At 45.1% G+C, this 20,086-nt stretch overlaps 1 protein-coding gene across 1 annotated transcript in view; it reads right to left on the bottom strand.

The window, feature by feature from the left end:
• Window positions 1-780: 780 nt before the first annotated feature.
• COL3A1 (collagen type III alpha 1 chain) overlaps window positions 781-20,086 on the bottom strand; it is a 105,793-nt gene continuing 86,487 nt past the window's right edge. The window contains exons 36-51 of the mRNA XM_077319444.1: window positions 18,370-18,477; window positions 17,232-17,285; window positions 16,718-16,771; window positions 15,424-15,585; window positions 13,579-13,686; window positions 12,611-12,718; window positions 12,258-12,311; window positions 12,000-12,107; window positions 10,501-10,554; window positions 10,302-10,409; window positions 7,327-7,380; window positions 6,674-6,781; window positions 4,581-4,851; window positions 3,101-3,288; window positions 2,560-2,802; window positions 781-1,841 (exon numbers count right to left, since the gene is read on the bottom strand). Of these exons, the coding sequence (XP_077175559.1) occupies window positions 1,695-1,841; window positions 2,560-2,802; window positions 3,101-3,288; window positions 4,581-4,851; window positions 6,674-6,781; window positions 7,327-7,380; window positions 10,302-10,409; window positions 10,501-10,554; window positions 12,000-12,107; window positions 12,258-12,311; window positions 12,611-12,718; window positions 13,579-13,686; window positions 15,424-15,585; window positions 16,718-16,771; window positions 17,232-17,285; window positions 18,370-18,477 (1,929 nt within the window). The 3' untranslated portion in view covers window positions 781-1,694. The remainder of the gene's footprint in view (window positions 1,842-2,559; window positions 2,803-3,100; window positions 3,289-4,580; window positions 4,852-6,673; window positions 6,782-7,326; window positions 7,381-10,301; window positions 10,410-10,500; window positions 10,555-11,999; window positions 12,108-12,257; window positions 12,312-12,610; window positions 12,719-13,578; window positions 13,687-15,423; window positions 15,586-16,717; window positions 16,772-17,231; window positions 17,286-18,369; window positions 18,478-20,086) is intronic.

The following is a 20,086-nucleotide window of genomic DNA, read 5'->3' as shown; positions in this document are numbered from 1 at the left end:
ATCCCATGAACATATTGTTTTAGGGGCTCATATGTGAGCACTGCTCCAGAGAACATTCCCCCCCCCTAAAAAAATAGGCATCTTGTCCCAGTTGTGTATATGCACCTTTGGACCCGCACATATTCCCATACTTGCATATAGGTTCTCCCCAGGATGCTATCCGTGGACTGCTGTTTATGTTGTGGTTAATAAATATTATCTGTTCAAAATATTTTCTCCCCTTTCCTCCCTCATTTTCTTAGCCAGTCTTGTGGGTTTAGTTTGCAGTGTTTTTTGTGTCATCGCTGTACCCCTTCAATTCCCTTATTCAAATGCAATGCAGTTTTTACATCTGACTGGCTTATCCTGGGTTAATATATTCCTATAGACATTGATGGCAATCCTGAGTTATCCCCTCTCACTATGTCTCTTGAAGCTAAATCCCCCAAACTAACAAATGAGGCTTGCCATTGCTTGCCTGTGTGTAGGAACCCTGTGCTTTCTTGGTGGTCTCGTAGCCCAGCACTAACCAGGGGATAGGTCTCGTTGGTCTTAATGGTGCCATGGGACCCTAAATTTGTTTGGGGCAACCCTGCTTCGCTTTCAAGATCTGATGAGACTGGGTTTTGCCTGGGTCTTCCAGCTGATTAGCAAGGCATATTCATGACTATTAGAAGTTTTTATTACAATATTTTATTATGAGTCTGTCTCTGTAAGGAAAGGACCAACAACCATATAAAAGCTTACAAAGATGGTTAACCTCCAACACGATAAATGTGTTAATGTGACAAAAAAAGAAGCTCATGATTCTGCGTCTTTATTGACTTTTTTTTACAGAGTGAAGGAAGGAAAATCCTCAGACATGGCCTACCAATGATAAGACTTTTGATGAGAGACATGTACAATTGTGGTCAATCCTCGCTGTTCAAAACGCAAGTCAATAAACCTGGCTTGCAGATTTAGAAGTGAAAAAAAAAAAGAAATCTCACAACTTAGCACCATCACATTTAATTCTTTTACACTTCCCTAAATTTTAGTGGTCTTGGCCAGCAATGACAGGAAAGTATAGGAGCACCCTTGAATACTTCAATGCAGTCCAGGAATAAAATTACATTAGTCTGTTGACACTAGGACATTGGCTTCTTCTGATACGCTGGACTCTCTTCACCACAAATCAGTACAGATGCAGATGTATTCATTGGTTCCAGCTTGCTTTCACTCTGGCTCTCTTGGTGTGAATCATCCAACTCATCCCAGTTTCTGTCCATGATGAGGTAGTTGAAACAGGGATTCCTCTCTAGCTTTTGTGAACTGCATCGGATAATGCAAGGTCAACGTGGAGGCTGGGATCCATCAGTGCTTGGTTGGTTAGATGAGCATTCATTTGACATGATACAGTTCTGTGTTGGACTGAGTGTTGACGTTGTAATGTAGCACCATGGAGTCATTTGGTTTGTTTGCTTGAAAGTGGAATCGGGGGTGAAAGAAAAGAGAGCAAATGGTGTTTTCGTTGCATGAGCGGAGTAAGAAAATGGTAACCCTTAACGTCAATTTACCTCTTTCTCCCCCCTCCTCCCCCCATTTAGAATTTTGACAAATAAATAACTGGGGTAAAATGGATTTGATTCTGCCGCTTGATAAGGCTTAAAACGAGAAGAGCAAAGATGGAGCGTGAATCGGTTTGTTGGGGTGCAGAACTAGCGTTACTCTTGGCTTTATAAGAAGCAAACCGGGCCAATGTCCACACCAAATTCCTGATTGGGAGCGCCGATATCGAAGGGTGCAATATCGATCACGGGCAACCGCATGGTCTTGCGTGTTCGGTACTCGAAGACTGTTCTGCCCCATTCGTCTGTGTGTTTCTGCGAAATGCGAAAAGAGGAAATTGCATGACAAATATTCCCTGAGACACTGAAAAAATAAATCAGCATAACCCCAGAGGTCCCTGGAACCCAGGTTGGGAATCCCTGCCATAGAGTGTCTGGGAAATCCTAAATTCCTACAGAGGGGGTTGGCAACCCCAACCGGAGGCAACAGCTCTGTAATGCACTTGGCAAGAACTCTATTGCTGGAAGTAGGCCTACTAGGGATAAAAGGGGAGCAGCCTGCTCCCTTGGGGAAGTTTGCTCACTTCTGAGTTGACGACAGTCCAGAGGCTTACACAGGCTGTTGGGATTTTATAATGGCAAAATGTACTGAGCCACTCTTAAAACTTCCGCAGTTCCGCGGGGCCTGCAAAATGGAGCTCTTCGGCCAGGTTTTTGATTAACGCCGGGACAAGGAACATCTGGGGCCCCCATAGATAATGAGATCTTGGCTCCCCATGAGATATCCCCCCTGAGTTACTTATTCCAGGAGGTCTGTTGAGCTGGGGGTAAGAGGGAGAGGTCGCCATCAGGGGGTGGTTGTAACTGGGGTTTTAATTATTTTAACTGGGGGATTTTATGATTCTTATGGGATGTTATTGTGGGGAAACTTGTTTGTGAACTGCCATTAGCCATTTTGGGAGTGGTAAAAAAAATTAAAAATTGAAATATACATAAAATAAACAAAGGAAAAGTGCTCGTGTTTTGTCCTTACAGTGCATCCGTCTTCCAGCACGGTGTATGTGAATTTGCTGTTTCCTTCTGCCTTGATTTCGCTGTCAGTGGAGCTCATGAGCTTCAGGGCCCTTTTCACGTTCCCGCTGGCCTCGTCCATATAAGCGATGCTGTTCTTGCAGTGATAGGTGATGTTCTGAGAGGCTCGACTGGAGAGAATGCGGAGGAATGCCAGCTGGACATCTGCCACTTCTTCTGGGAGATCAGGATCACCATAGTTGAACTGCAGCAGGGACACAAAAGGGAAGCGTACTGATTAACAACTGCAATGTGGGAACTGGGCTTGAGTCGGAGTAGTTCAGCGACCAAGAAATAGAAAATAATTAGCTTTACTGAGAAAGTACTGAAATGCCTTCTCTGGTCAAGGTAACAGGGAAAGGTTAAGATGGGGGACCATGCTTGTCGGTAGCACTAGAAAACAACAAGAGTCCAGTGGTATCTTTTAGACTAATTTTGCGGTAGGGTATGAGCTTTTGTGGGTTACTGCTCACTTCTGATCCAAAGATGGTCATTCTCCTCACCTGGAAGCCACCATTCATGGACTCTCCAAACCAAACATGCTTCTTTTCTGGTCCAGAGGTTGTCCACCAGCTCTTCTTTGGGATACTTCTGGGGTTGGCATTGATGCACGTCTCGCCGGTTTCCATATTGCAGAACACTTTAATAGCATCCAGTTTACAACCTTGGTTAGGATCGATCCAGTACTCTCCTGCAGTGACAGAACAAGAAGATGACGTAGGGACCTGATTAATCATTCTTCAGTGTGTGTTGCAGAATACAAACACATGCACAAAAGTACAATGTTTCCGAGTCAGTGCTAGGCATGGACACGGACTGAACCACAAAGCAACATTTTTCGTGGATTTTGCTCCTGTTTATGGCTTGAAAACCGAAGTTCGTGACGGGTCTCCAGTTAGAAACCTCCATGAACTTTTAAACCAGTTTGTGACAGTTCGTGGATAAAGCAGAAAGCAAGGGCTTAAAGGGAGTCGGAATCCCTTTTAAGCCCCTCCTTTCTGCTCCTCACAAAAGCCTGTTTTAAAAGACAGCAGCCACTGGTTTGGTGTGTGGTTTAGCCACAACCCATGAACTAAAATGAACCCCATTTTGGCTTTTCATGCAAATCCCTTGTAAGCACTGGGGGACTACTGTGAGCCTATGGAAATGACACTATATCAGGAGTAGGCAGCCTTTTGACACAAGGGCCAAAAATCCATTATGTCTATTGGAAAGATGTTTGTGTACTGAGGAGACTGTGACAAAGGTTATACTTAGTCAGTTGGAACAGGGATGCTGTCATTGCCTCAAGGGCTCACCTCAGGCCTATCTGATGGCTATCTGGATTGTGGCAGTGATGGTAGGCCTTAGCCTTTCTCATTGTCACCAGCCATGGGAGCAAAGCCATCCAATCACCCCTGTGGCTGAAGCGGAGACCTGGCCTTTTGAGCTGAGTGAAACAATCTAGGGTGTTTTTGTTCAACGTACCCCTGGTCTATTTGTACAACTACAGAGCCATCTCAAAACCCTGCTTGTCAGACACTGGTGAAGATGGCTTTAACTAATCTTTAGTTAGTACCTGAGAGACCCACATGGAAAGGAAGGGGAGCAATGAAAATGGCCAATTCCCTAGCTTGTGTCTATATCCATTCAGGCAGGAGGGGAAAGCTGTATATACTCTCTGAAGCTCAGGTGGGGAATCCTTGAGATAGAGTAAAAGGGAACCAGATTATAGTGCTGTGGCGAGATATTAGGCACAACACATCACGGCTTATCACACTATCCCTTCCCCCTCTCTCCAATGTCAGTGATGAAGTCAAGTGACATGCAAGGCAGTGAAGTTGTGTTCCACATTGTCATGCTCCATGTCACCAGCAGGAGGGGATAAAGCCATTCAGAGGGATGGCAAGAGTGTGTTGCTGTGGTAACATCCCATTTTGCTCGGTTCCTTCACGACTGCATCTTCCTTCCCTACAATGGAGATCAGAATAGGACAGAACGTACCACTCTTCAGATCAGGGTGGCAGAACTTCAGGTCTCTGCAGTTACGGGCTGGATTCTTCCGTGAACCGTCGGGGCTAACGATGTTTTCAATCTGATTGTTGATTGACTTCAGCGAGGATAAAACGTCATTCATGGTGGCTTTGTCGTCAGATGGCTCGTCACCATAGAAGGGCGATATCCCTTTTTCTTGTTGTCTTCCTGTATCACAACATGAACCCGGAAGCCCAGCAGGACCGGGGAGACCAGGTTCCCCAGGATGCCCAGGGGGTCCCTAGAAATGAAATAAAAGGGTATTGAATACATGAAGACCTGAAACCGCCTTATACTGAATCAGACCATTGGTCTACTGAGTTCAGTCAGTATTGTTTACTCAGACAGGCAGTGATTCTCCAGGGTCTCAGGAAGAGTCACATCACTTACAGTTTGGTCCTTTACCTAGAGTTGTCGGGGGTTGAACTTGAGATTTTCTGCATGCTATGCAGATGCTCTCCAACTTCTTCATTTGTCTACCTGGCATCCTAACATGGTTCTTGGAGCACTATTCTTTAGCCTCATTCTGAAGCCTGGGTGCTCCCCCCTTTCATGTGACATGAGCAGAATGGTAATTTGTTCAGTGTCATCCCCTAGAAAGGATGAAGAGGGGGATGCTTTGTTACTAACTGGACTCAACTAAGGAGGGTAGGTATGTTGGTCTGCAGCAACAGAACTGGATTCCAGTCCAGTGGCACCGTGGGGACCAACAAGATTGTTGGGATATAAAATCAAAACTTCCTTCATAGGATAGGGACCTCCATTCTTACTTGTGTCTGGCAAAGAAAGCTTTGATTCTCAAAAGCTTATACCTCCAAAATCATGTTGTTCACTAAGATGCTACCAGTCTGGACTTGAATCTAGCTTTTAAATAAATCAGTGTAACAGAGAGGTCTTCCGGTGTCTCAGTTGGCTGTCTGTCTGTCTCTGTCTGTCTGTTTTACTGTCTATCTATGTCTATCTCTCTATCTAAATTCCAGTTTTATTCCCAAATTTCTAGTGCTGCCTAAGCTGTCAACCTTCTGCTAGAGGTTAACATCAAACACTGAAGATTTTATCTTCAGAGGCTTTCATAGCATCAAAAAAGACTTGACTCCTGGGGAATCTCTAGTTTCATTATGAGATTTCTTCAGCTTTGTAATAATAATTGCACATGACCAAAACATTCAAACAGAGCATGAGGTCTCTTGGGAACAGAACAGAGGTAGTTGAGGTCGATCTCTATTTGGCTCCAAGAGACCTTGTGCTCTGTTTGATTTTTTTTGTTGCGTGAAATTATTACATTGCTGAAGAAGTCTCACAATGAAACAAGGTATAACCTAGGAGTCTAGTCTTTTTGTTGATATTAAAGACTGTGGGACCTTCCAGCAGTCCGTAGGGCATATAAGGCAACTTTGTTTTGTGCAGCCTCTGGTTAATATTATGAACTGGGGAGCTGATCTAATTCTTAATTTGCTGGTTAAGTCAATGTTTTAATTGGTTGCATTGTTCTAATAACTGCATTTAGACTGTATTTGTATTTAATGTGTTCTGTCCAGCCAGGCAGCTTTTGGCTGGAGTTCTGAGAAACAGGAGATATATTTTCCCCCATCACTTTAAGAGATAGGAGGCTGAGAATTGTAGTAAGCTAGTTCTTTTCTGTGTTCCCCAAATGTGATTGGAAGTTAAGCCCAATTTCCTGCCTAACAGCCAAGGCGGGGAAATGCCCCTTCCCCTTTCTTTCCAAACTCTTTGTTAGGCTGCAGCCATGCACAGCAGATGGATGCCTCACTCTTTTTCACCAATCCGAACTTGTAAAGAATCATTTTTCTCTTAGAAGAACTGCAATCATGTAAGACTGCTACTGAGAGACCTAATTAGTGATCGAAATACATTTGGTTTGCGTTGAACACTTTCTGCAAGCAGCTCTAAAGCCACTTGAGCTGTGGGACAAAACATAATGTATTTTTATAAGTCGTAAGCCATCTTGAGTCCCTTGTGAGGAGAGGGTATGGGATACAATCATAGAATCATTAAATACAAATTCATTAAATAAACAATTTCCCACTATCGTGGCTCCTTACCGCTACTCCAGCTTCACCTCGGCCTCCACGGGGACCTGGAGGACCAATGGGGCCGGGATAGCCACTTGTACCATCCTTTCCGGAAGGGCCACTAGGTCCAGGGGGCCCCTAAACGGCACAAGAAACGAGATGTTATCTGCATTATTCATGGATTGTGAAGCACTGCTGTTGAACTTGGCAGATAAACAGTTTTGCGTGTCTCTTTTGAACATTTTAAAGCCGCCTTTCCACTCCGTTCTGGGCCTTCCAGTGGGCAAATAATCAAAACCACCAAAACAAACCTTTCAAGCACTTAGCAGGAAAACAAAAAACAACAATGGAACAAAACACATATACCACTAAAACATATACACAAAGAGGGAGAGTCAGTGAGGGAATGCCCAGCAAAATGGAGCTGATGGTGGACAACAGTGCTAGAAAGGTTAGATCAAGGCTCCCTGCGGAGGCAATTCTGTAATTTGGTTCTTTCTGCCTTCTGTGTTATTCAGGCATTCTTGTATATGCATAAAAATTCTGCTATCCATTTTAGATCTCTGCAACAAGGGAAGGAAGTGGGCCTGTAACTGAGGTCACATCTAAACAAGCAAACACAGGACTCAAATTCATTCTCTCTCCCTTCACTTTCTAGCCATAGTTTAGAAAGGTTTACTTACCCTTGCTCCGGCAGGTCCTGGGTTTCCATTTGGACCTTGGGTACCCATTGCACCCTGTAAAGGTAAGAACATCATTCAATAAGTCCAGCTAATGTAAGTTTTGTTGAATTGGGACGGTACATATCTAAGGCGCTTTTCTGAACTGGCTTAAGTATTGGCATTCAGCTCTCCATATTTAAAGGTTGGTGGCTATTTTTATTGATTGATTGATTTGGTATCAAGTCACAGCTGACTTTTGACAACCCCATGGGATTTTCAAGGCAAGAGACCTTCAGAGGTGGTTGGTCATTGCCTGCCTCTTGTGTCATGATCCTGGTATTCCTTGGTGGTTTTCCATTCAAATACTGACTGGGGTCATCCCTGCTTAGCATCTTGGGTCAGCCCAAGATCTGACAAGGTTGGGCTAGCTTGGGCTATCCAGGTCAGGGTATAGTCCTCAAAACTGTTTTAGTACAAATCAGTTATGGAACACAGAAGTTACCTTTGGAGAGAAAATTCTGAAAATAATTTCTTCCATAACAGAAATTATAATTTGGGTAGTATTGGAAAATATTTCACTGCAATGTTAAATCTATATAAGGTGATTTTATATTTTCTACATTGATGTCCTGCTTAGGTCATAAAATAAAATTAAATGGCTTTATACCAAATCAGTCCCTGTGTCCACCAAGGTCAATATTTTCTACTCAGATGGGCAGCAGCCCTCCAGGGTCTCAAGCTGAGGTCTTTCCCATCACCTCCTGCCTGGTCCTTTTTAACTGGAGATGCCAGGGATTGAACCTGGGACCTTCTGCATGCCAAGCAGAGGTTCCACCACTAAGCCATGGTCCCTCCCAATTTTTTTGCCATTTACCGAATTGGTCCCTGGGTCCACCAAGGTCAATATTTTCTACTCAGACAGGCAGCAGTCCTCCACGGTCTCAGGCAGAGCCGCTTTCATATCGCCTGCCTGGTCCTTTAACTGGAAATGCCAGGGATTGAACCTGGGATCTTCTGCAGGCAAAGCAGAGGCTCTTCCACTGAGCCACAGCCCCACTCCAAGCCCAGTCATGCTTTGAAACTCTTCAGTACTCTCAACTACTATCCAAAATAGGATCTTCATTTCTTACAAGGGTGCCAATGGTCTTTAAATGACAATTTATGGCTTACTTTGGATTTCAGAATTGTGGTGTCATAAAGGGTTGCTCCTTGGAATCTCAAACTGATATCAGGTCCAGATCAATGACATATGGTTGCACTTCCATCCGACTCAAGTGTATGGGATTGGGAGGTCTGGGACAGAGTCCAGTGTGCACTGCCCCCTCCAGGGTATCCTTTCATGCCAGGCCATGTGCTGTGGCCCTCTGGAATCCCATGATCCTATCACAGCCCCTGCCTGCACCCCCATGCCATTCAGGTAGGTGAGAGGAAGGGCATTCAGAGGCTTTCCACTGTTGGGTAATCATGGTGGTAGGAGTGCCACCCTTGGATATGAAGTTAATGAAACTTAATGAATTGTCAAAGTCTATCACAGCCTAAGTCAACTGACTGTTGTGGGTTTCCCGAGCTGATGTTCTGCATCTACATTTTTGCATGGAGAGATTCAAATCTTGCCATGTCATACCTCTCAAGATACCAGCCAAAGTTACTGGTGAAATGTCAGAGACGAACACTGCCAGACCATGCATGGCCACACAGTCCAGGGCCTATTCTGCACACAATAGATAATGCACTTTCAATGCACTTTAGAAGTCGATTTTCCTGTTCTGCACAGGAAAATCCAGCTGCCAAAGCACATTGAAAGTGCATTATCCTGTGTGTGCGGAATGGGCCCAGAAAACCCACAACAGCCAGTAATGAAACTTAGTTTATTGACTAATGCATGGATTTCGGCACAATTGCCTTTGTCTCAGTTGGAGCTACTGTGTAAATGTGACTGCAGAAAACCTAATTGGGGTTTTCATTTGAGGCCTTTTCTACCAGGCATTTTTTCTTCTGAGTAAAAAGATATTTGCTTCCAAGGATACGACAAAGCTGTTTCCTTTTCGCGGCCTGAAAGTGAAACGTGTCATAAGCCAACTGTTGGGCATTCTTCCTCTGTTATGGGGAGCCATCCTTGGGGGCAAAAAGCTCTTGTCTCAGAGAAAGTCTGCTTGCCTTGAAGAAAGATGTAGCTGCTGTTTGAGTGAAATAGTGGGATTCAGTCCCCTTGTCCTACTAACATCACCCACAGCTAAGAAACAGGAGAGACAATTTGATAATGCCTGTCACATGGCTCCTGATTGTATCCAACAAAACTGAGAAGAAGAGACTCAGGGCAGACACAAGGAAGTACTTCTTCACAATAGTTTAACTGGTGAACTCGCTGCCATAGGGTGTGGTGACAGCCACCAACTTAGAAGGCTTTAGAAGGTAAGTGGACAAATGCATGGAGGATGAGGGCTATTCATGGCTACTAGTCATGGTGGACATTTACTCTCAGAATAGAGGCAATTGCTGGGGATCATGGGAGGGAGGAGGGAGGAAGCAGCCATCTTGTTTGTGGGCTTCCTAGAGGCAGATGACTGGCCACTGTCTGAATGGAATGCTGGACTTGATTGGCCATTGGTCTGATCCAGCCAAGCTATATTTACATTCTTATGTTCGCTTAAGTGTATTCACTTTAGCACAAATCTAATGGAATTATTTCCTGCCACTCCCTAGACTGGCTCATCCATGCTAAAACTCTAATAAAATCCCTTTAAAACAATCCAAGGACACAAAACTAAAACATACAAAAAACCCAACAATATGGCGGCAGTCCTCAGTCACCCAACCTCCCCCCCCATAAAACCTCTATTAAGGGGAATGGGTAGAGGGGGCCATAATTAACAGATGATTCCTAGCCCAATGTTTCAATCTGGTCCAGTTATTTAGGGCTGGGATCTGGGGGGAAGAGGCCCGTGGAAAGAATTTTGAAAAGTGATACCAAAACCGACAAAGTCCGAAAAACTTACAGCTGCGCCAGGAGGTCCAGGGTTGCCAGGGAAACCTCGATGACCCTTGATTCCGTTGAGGCCACGTTCTCCAGCTTCGCCTTTGTCACCACGAGGACCAGTAACGCCCTTTTGAAACATTGACGAAGAGTGAAACAATGCACGAAATGATAGGGCTGGCAACATAGGAAACATGGTAAACTCAAAATTGGGGACTTACAGGAGGACCACGGATACCCGCAGGGCCAGTTGGGCCGGCTGGACCAGCAGGACCCTGTGGAAAAATAGTAATTTATTTTATTTTTAAAATTTTTTATTTACATGACACAGTGTGACTCAATTACAATCTACAAAATTGATGGGTTTTTAAAGAAGAAACAATGATGCTGGTCCCTTTGAGAAATAACTTGAGATCTGATAGTCACAGGAGGGGAAAAACAGGCACACCCTAGTTTCTGTTCTCAAAGGCAGAATCATGGAATCGTAGAATTGGAAGGGGCCATACAGGCCATCTAGTTCAACCCGCTGGTCAATGCAGGGTCAGCCTAAAGCATCCAGGAGAAGGATCTGTCCAGCCTCTGTTTGAAGACCATCAATGAGGGGAAGCTCACCACCTCCTCAGGCAATCCATTCTGCTGAACTACTCTCACTGTGAAAATGTTTTCCCCGATATCAAGCTGGTATTAAACACATAGTTTAAACCCATTACTGCGAGTCCTCTCCTCTGCTGCCAACAGGAACTGCTCCCTGCCCTCCTCTATGCGGCAACCTTTCAAATACTTAAAGACAGCGATCATGACCCCTTCTCAACCTCCTCTTCTCCAGGCTGAGCATTCCCAAGTCCCTCAGCCTTTCCTTACAGGGCTTGGTCCCCAAGCCCCGGCTCATTCTCATTGCTCTCCTCTGAACCCTCTCCATTTTATCCACGTCTTTTTTGAAGTGATGTCTGGAAGGGTCCATCATATGTTGAATTATCACTGAGGGAACCAGCAAGACCCCCTTGAAGAATCTCTCTTTGTATTTACTGACTTCTTGCCAATGCCCTGCATTCCTACGTCCATTGTCATGGAACCACAGCGATTATACCCAAGTTGATTTTCTTGTGGGGATGACTTCCTCAGGGCCTGTAAGATGGAGATTTTCCACTAGGCCTATAGTTGAGCTGAGAAATTACGCCAAGATACTAGCCTTCTTGCTTAAAAATCTTACAGTCACCTTCCCTTTCCTCTCCCCACAACAGACACCCTGCGAGGTGGGTGAGGCTGAGAGAGCCCTGATATTTCTGCTCGGTCAGAACAGATTTCTCAGTGCTGTGGGGAGCCCAAGGTCACCCAGCTGGCTGCATGTGGGGGAGTGCAGAATCCAACCTGGCTCACCAGACTAGAAGTCCGCACTCCTAACCATTACACCAAGCTGGTGCACAATTCTCAACAGTATGTAGATGCGAGTGGCATTTGCATCGCCATGAAAAAATTAGTCTATTTCAGTCACAATACTTCTCCAGGAGGTCATCGTTCTGATCCTGGTCAGCCATTTTTTGGCATAACCCGGGTCTGTAAACGGCACGACATGCAATTACTAATGAAAACATGCCTCAGTCTTTTCTTAAATGGCGGAACGTTAGCTGTCTGTCTGAAGTACGATGATATTCTTTATGCATGCTGAATGTGGTTGGCTCAGCTGTCCATATTTGTAATTCAATATTGTTTCAAAACTTACTTGAGTTCCTCTGTCTCCTGATTTTCCGGGTTGACCGGCATTTCCTGGGGGACCAATGTGGCCAGGAAGACCTGGTGCGCCAGGGGAGCCGTTTTCACCGCGATCACCCTGAGGAGAAAACAATCCAGACAAATGTTAGTGATGCATTTATTTAACACATCAGTCCGTCTCTGGCCAACCCCGGTGCAGTTTAGGACCAAGCCAAATAATTGGTGGTCTGTAGGGCAAACTTCTTCTGTTATTATGGCATCTACTTACCTTTGGTCCTGGAGATCCATCGCGGCCTGGCACACCATCTTGTCCAGGGTTACCCTTGCAAAGACACGTTCATATGTGTTTAAGCACCAGATGGAAACAATAGCAGGAACAGAAAATGTGTAAAACTTAAATACTAAACATGTCTATTACTTGAGTGCAGTCCTCCTACTAAGAGTTTTAACTCCATCTAAGCTATATTTCCTGAAAGATGACATCAACCGGAGCCACAATGGGGACCCCTGGTACATAGCATGGTATTACTAGATGTCATAATATTGTTGATCAAGTTAGAAATAGTAAGAATAAGAATAAAAGGAGGAAGGGGAAGAGGAGGAGAAGAAAAAAATTCTTACATCTCTGCCTGATTCTCCAGGTGTTCCACTAAGTCCAGAAGGACCCTGTGGACCTGGAGGACCTCGTTCTCCTGGGACGCCATTGGTTCCTGGTTTTCCATCTTCACCCTGCGTAGAAAAGGAAACAGGCCGAAGATACATTTTTGTTAAAAAGATTCTGGTAACCTATGAGTTCATAAGTGGTCCTTCACAAGATAGATGGCATTAGAATTGATCTGTGTCCAGTTGACCTAGATGCCCCATAGGCATGGTGGTGGAAAGTGCCATCAAGACACACGGATGGATGGGATTTTCAAGGCAAGAGACATCCTGAGGTGGTTCCCATGGCCTACCTCCATGGCCGTGATAGTTCTTATAGGTCTCCCATCCAAACAGTAACCAGGGTCAACTCTACTTAGCTTCCAAGATCTAATGAGTTTGGGCTGGACAGGTCAGGATTCCACACACAGACATAAATTGCTTTCAATTTTTTTATAAAAAAGAAAACTTAATTTCAAAAAAGAACAGTAACATAAAAATAAAGCCCATAGCACCTGCAATATATTATTGAGGGACAACACGATACTGATCTATAATTTGATCTAGAGGCTAAAACTTTAGTAAAACTTCTGTCATCTGTAATCATTCATGATATAGGATGATATGTCTCTATGGATGTAGGATACTTATCTAGTTTTGGAATTAGGACTAATGTGGCTTCCAGGAAAGAAGAGAAAATCCCTCCATAATATCATTATAAAGAGGAAGCAGATGGGGAATTATAAAATATCTTTATATTGCTTATAGAATATTGCTGTATAGCCATCTAATCCAGGAGCTGCTCCTACTTTTAATGAGTCAATTGCAGCTTTAATTTCTTCTACTTGTTTTTCTTTAGATGAAAACAATCTCTATTGGCATACAAAGTGTTCTTAATCTATCTAGCATGGCTTTCTTTCCAGGCTCTAATCGAAGAACATTTGCCTTACCTTGGGACCAGATGGGCCAGCATTTCCTGGGCCTCCTCTGTCACCTCGCATTCCTGCAAGACCACGTGGTCCAGGGATGCCGATAATTCCTGAAGGACCCGGATGACCCTAGGAAAAAATGGGTTCCGTTCAGAATAAAGGCAGTAGAGTCTAAAACAGAGATATTATCTATGCTTGAACATAGGAGAAGCCATGTTGGGTCAGGTCAATGGCCCATCCCAACCAACACTCTGTGTCACAAAGTGGTCAAAACCCAGGGGCCATCTGGAGGTGCAATAGTGGGGCCAGCACTCCAGAAATTCCCCCACTGTTGCAACTTATGTATTAAGAAATTGTTTCAGGCTGCAGAATTCCTATAAATGGAGGTCTAACAAACGTCAGTGGAATAACAACCAATTATTGTGCAATAGTATGTCCTTTTATATATTATATAAGGTAAAGGTAAAGGTATCCCCTGTGCAATGAGCCTCTTGTGGCGCAGAGTGGTAAGGCAGCCGTCTGAAAGCTTTGCCCATGAGGCTGGGAGTTCGATCCCAGCAGCCGGCTCAAGGTCGACTCAGCCTTCCATCCTTCCGAGGTCAGTAAAATGAGTACCCAGATTGCTGGGGGGTAAACGGTCATGACTGGGGAAGGCACTGGCAAACCACCCCGTATTGAGTCTGCCATGAAAACGCTAGAGGGCATCATCCCAAGGGTCAGACATGACTCGGTGCTTGCACAGGGGATACCTTTACCTTTACCTTTTATCAAATATGACAAAACATTTTCCACTAAGAAAACTAAAAAATACATCCCATTGTGGGAACTTCTGTGTTATATTATATATGCCTGGTTTCTTTAAAGGCAAGCATTATATATGTAGTGTGCAGATACCTATTCCTTTGTATCGTCCTTGTGGAAATACCATAAGTTGGCTAAACTTATGTGAAGAGTCAAAATGTTCAGTTGCTTAGGATGTTTGCAGTCAAACATCTGTGAGGAAAGGTAAAGACATTGGTTTGGCTGGGCTTAAAACTTCAACCAGGGGTTTCTGGAGGACTGGGAAGATGTTCCAGGACATGAGGGTCACGGCAAGGAAAAAGAAGGAAGCGTGAAAAAGTGGGAGAACTGGGAGAGAAAAGCTTGCAGGGAATTTGTTATTGCGATCCCAATATTTTATGCTGAATTAGTAAACATCTTGGCTATAACGGTGAACTGAATAATCTTTATCACCTGGAAAGGTGTCAAGATATATCGTAGGGCAAATGCAAGGGTGGCCAACAATTTGTCATATAGATTAAAGTGGGTAGCCGTGTAGGCCTGAAGTAACACAACAAAAATTGAGTCCAATAGCACCTTTCAGACCAACAAAGGTTCAAGGTGTGAGCTTTCGAGTGCATTAGAGTCCATGCACTCAAAAGTTCACGCCTTGAATAAACCTTTGTTGGTCTGAAAGGTGCTATTGGGCTCAATTTGTCAGCTACTGGTAGAAAGTGTTGTTAAGTCGCAAGAGACTTTTGGCTAGCCCTCAGGGTAGTGGCCTCCCATCCAGATACTGACTGAGCCATCTCTGTTAAGCATCCATGATCTGATGAGATCAGGCTAGCCTGAGACAGCCAGGTTAGGTTGTCATGCAAAAAAAGTCATGGAATCAGTCAGTGGGAGATTTGTTATAGTGCTATAGTCTTGCTGTTATAGTGTTAGAGTCTTTGTTATAGTGTTATAGTCTTTTCTGGTTAACAAAAGATTGATGCAATTGATGCTGGTCTACTTTGTATTATCAGCAGTGAGAAATTACTGGAAAGCTGTGATTTCAATGAATGTCTATCCTTATTTTAAGTATATATTGCCCCCAAAGATACCTACCGGTTCTCCTCGTGCACCTGATGGACCTTTTTCACCAGGTACGCCAGGCTCCCCTTTTGGACCAGCACTTCCTGAGGGCCCAGGTAGGCCAGTGGACCCAGCAGGACCAGGAGGTCCATCTTTGCCTGCGGGACCTGCAAGGCCAGGTGATCCGGCATTGCCCTGAAAATCAATATTTCATAGATTGAAGATTGATACATGAGAAATACAATATGGGAGGGGGAAGTATTACAATATAGCAAGTAGGGAAGGTCCATTATATAAAATGATGTTATTAAAATTGATTTTGTTTGGCCTAGACAGTGAGGGGGAGAGAGAGAGAGAGAGAGAGAGATTTTAAGTATGGATGTTAATGTATGTGTGTGTCTGGGTTCAGTGTAGCTGAGGGACTGCCTGTCTATGCTTTGTTCCTCCAATACCCACAGGCTGGTGGTCCCTGGCCAGAGAGAGGCCCACCTGGCCTCAACTAGGGCCAAGGCCTTTTCGGTCCTGGCCCCCGCCTGGTGGAATGAGCTCCTGGGAGAGCTGAAGGCCCTGACAGGCCCTGGAGGCTGGCATCCCTGTACCTCTGTAGGGCACAAGGCCACATTGTCCCCCTCCCAAGCAGCCCTTTTATCTAGGGGGAGCTGTCAAAACAAAATTCCCCCTCCAAAACAGCCATTTCCCCCTCAGAAGCTGAGAAGCTGATCTCTATAGTCTGCAGATGAACTCCCATTCCAGGAAGTCTCTAGGTCGCATCTGGAGGTTGGTGACTTGTGGGTTAGGGATGTTCCTTGAAGTTTGGAGGTGGGCCCTCAAGAGTCTGGGGGGTGGGTGGGAGAAGGAGTAAAGGCTGCCCACCAGTCCCATGGGATCCAGTGTGTCCTCTGCTCTCACTCCCTCCCTCCTAGCTGTTTTCTCCAGAAGAAATGGGGCCTGGAGATCAGTGGTTATTTCTGAAGATCTCCCAGCCCCCACCTAGAGGTTGGCAACCCAGCTAGCTGCACCTGGAGGAGGAGTGGGGGATCAAACTGGGCTCTTGAGATTAGAGTCTCCTTCTACTTTTTCACCTCCAACAGGCTTGATCTCAAGATCTAGTGGGGAATGGGATGGGGGGAGGGTCAGCACCCAGGAAAGACAGATAATAGGCATGTGTGCTAGCGCCCGTTGTCTTCCTGGATACAACGGGCTTTGTCCCTAGTACTGTTATATGCTGGTATTTCTGAAATGATGTTAAGGCCTATGGCTACAACTTCAGGGGTTAACTTCACTGGATCAGGAATGTATACATAAAATGGTATGAAAAAAATCCTACATTGGGGCCAGCTGGACCAGGTAAACCACGAGCACCAGGAAAGCCGGCCTGACCCTGAAATACAAGAACAACATTAATATCAGAGAGAAAAAAACACACAGTGCATGAAAAATAACTACATATTTTGTGCAGCCAGTAAATCAAACATTTGACATGATGTCAATATAATAGATCACAAATCGACCAGAGAAAGAATTTAGAAACTTTCATACAATATGTATCTGTTGCTTGAGGAGTTGGTCAACTTAGGCAGATCAGGAGAGGGTGAATCAGCAATCAACTCTCATGGCCCTTTCTTGTCCAAGGTAACTGTCTTAGGGAGTTTTCTGCCAGGTGAGATTAGCCAGGGATCCTGGAAATGTTTACTCTTCCTGCATAGAGCAGGGGTCACTGGATGGGGAGGTAATTGTGAATGTTCTGTGTTGCACAGGGGGTTGGACTAGATGACCCTTGTGATCCTTTCCAACTTTCTCTTTCTATTTTTTATAAGAACAGAGCAAAAAGCAATACTCACTGGAGGACCTTGAGAGCCACGTTCTCCTTTGGTTCCTTGTGGACCAGAGGGTCCCTAGAAAGAATGGGAGAAGCTTGTACATTAATTAGCGCAGAGGGGACGGGATCCAATTTAGAAAGCACATAAAATCCTGCAGTTGATGTACAGAAAAAGTTCCTTGTTGGAGATAAAAGAAAAACTATAGCCCTGTGTGCATCTTCCATCCTCCATATACATGGGTCTGCCTGTTTGTAAGATAGAACTGATGTGTGGCCACATGGATAAATGTAAGGTTTAAATCACACCTTTGGCCGCACATACCCTGAACATAACAGGAGAATTACATGTGCAAAATAAAAGCGAGCTAAACATTTATTGCATAAGGCCGCTACAGGGAGACACAGACAGCTCTGGCTAAACCATCTTTAAACCACCACCCCCGCTCCAGAGGAGCGGGAGGAATAAAATAGTAAGGGCAAGTGGGGAGGAGTTAGGGCGGGCCCTGTCCAGGATAAAAACTCAGAAGGGCGAATCAGGAGCCAAGAAGTGCGGCTCCCCATTGGTCACTTGGCCCATCCTCCGAGGAGCACTCTGCGGCCCAGAGAAGGACGCCAGTCTCGGTCGGGTAGGTGGGTGCATGGGGATCCGGCCTTCTCCCGGCCCTGGGAAGAGCCTCGCTGCGGCGAGGATCGGCCTTTTCCCGGCCCCGGGAAGTGCCTCGCCGCGGCGAGGCTCTTTCCACGGCCGGGAGAAGGCAGCGAGTCTCGCCTGGGTGGGTGGCTCATCTCCCTTCCCCTTCCCTTTCTCCCCTTTCAAAGCCCATTTTTATAAATGGGCTTTGAAACTAGTAAGGAAATAATGCTATTAGCAACTCTTAAGAATGCACAAACAGCTTCACAATATACAATCAAAATAGATCGGCATTTAGCTCTGGCCCGGATTTCCTTGACTGTCAAGATGAATTGGGCCACTCTATAAGAAACATGCTAAGCTGAATCAAAAAGAAGGAAAATTAGTTCCCCAACACAGGAGAATTTTTTTTTTCACCCTCTATAATCTTGATACGGATTGAATGTCTGTTCATGGTAACCTGTAGACAGGCATTCTGTCATGGGCAAAGGACCGTGTTACCATAGAACATTCTGGACTGAATACTTACCGGTGCTCCAGGGCCTCCACTTGGACCGGCCACCCCAGGAGAGCCAGGTTCACCTCGTTCACCAGCAGGGCCTTTTTCTCCTTTCCCACCAGGCTCTCCATTTTGTCCCTAAATGAAAAACAATCCTAGTTTTAAACTTCCATACATAAAGAGATCTGAGAAGTCTCAGTTTTCACGTCCGTTGTATCAGGGCAAATGGCAACCATAAGAACATGAGAGAAGCCATGTTGGATCAGGCCAGTGGCCCATCCAGTCCAACACTCTTGTGTCAAACAGTGGCCAAAACCCAGAGACCATCAGGAGACCCACCAGTGGGACCAGAGCACCAGAAGCCCTCTCACTCTTGCCCCCCCAAGCACCAAGAATACAGAGCATCACTGCCCTAGACATCAGAATATAAGAGAAGCCATGTTGGATCAGGCTACTGGCCCATCCAGTCCAACACTCTTGTGTCACATAGTGGCCAAAACCCAGAGGTCATCAGGAGGTCCACCAGCAGGGCCAGAACTCCAGAACTCTGTGACCCCCCAAAGAACCAAGAATACAGATCATCACTGGCCCAGACAGAGTCTTCTATCTATACCTTGTGGCTAATGGGCACAGAAGGACCTCTTCTCCATATGTTTATCCAATCCCTTCTTGAAGCTGTCTGTGCTTGTAGCCACCACCACTTCCTGTGGCCATGGATTTCATGTGTACATTGCTCACATGTCACAAGAATCTCAAGGAACCTGGGAATAAAGTCTGTGCTAAATTCACCCATGAAGCTGTCTTATACTGGTCCATCAGTCAGTATGGTGTACTCATACTGGCAGCTGCTCTCCAAGGTCCCAGGCAGAGAGAGGTCTTTCACATTGCCTACTACCTGGTCCTTTTTTAACTGGAGATGCCAGGGGACTGAACCTGGGACCTTCTGCATGCCAAGCAGAAGCTCTACCACTGAGCAATGGCCCCTCCATGGCTCTCCAGGGTCTCAGACAGAGGTCTTTCCCATCACTTCCTATCTGGTCCTCTCAACTGGAGATGCCAGGGTTTGAACCTGGGACTTTCTGCATGCCAAGCAGAGGCTCCGCCACTGAGCCATGGCCCCTCTCCATGGTCTCCAGGGTCTCATACAGAGATCTTTACCATTACTTTCTACCTGGTGCTTTTAAAACTGGAGATGCCAGGGGGGTTCAACCTGCGAAGTTCTGCATACGAAGCAGATGCTCTGCCACTGAGCAGCCTAATCCCAAATTCAGTATGCTTTTGTTTTGTGCAAATACAATAAAGATTGCTGTTTGCACAACCAGTGATCATTGCTCTTAATGCTCTTTAGATATCTCCTTGCCAGTTATATTTAAGATTATGCTTCGTATCGAGCCCTCTTCCTTTGGGTAAAAGCACCTTCAGAGATGCTTTCGTATAGTGAGGATCTCAAGAAGCATTACATGTCCTAGCTCACCAATATTTTAATCACTGTTAAAATCACTGCAGTGGGAAAGGTAGTATTCGGTTATTCCTTGTCCAGAAGCAGAACAAAACATTCTGAATTACATACAGATTCATTAATCTCCTCTTGTAATTTGCAGATAGCACTGATGGTTTAAGAAAAAAAATGCCTGAGAATCAGGCTTCTCAAAACCTGGGTTCCTCCATTTTTAGGCTCTCAACTCTTTCCAATGATGTAAGGGTATGTAATCATGTTTGCAGCCTAGCCATAGGGGCTTGCACAATG

Source organism: Paroedura picta, chromosome 2 (assembly GCF_049243985.1).
Source record: "Paroedura picta isolate Pp20150507F chromosome 2, Ppicta_v3.0, whole genome shotgun sequence".
Classification (NCBI taxonomy): Eukaryota; Metazoa; Chordata; class Lepidosauria; order Squamata; family Gekkonidae; genus Paroedura; species Paroedura picta.
Note: the sequence above shows the minus strand (reverse complement) of the source record. Positions and strands in the feature narration are given on the sequence as shown.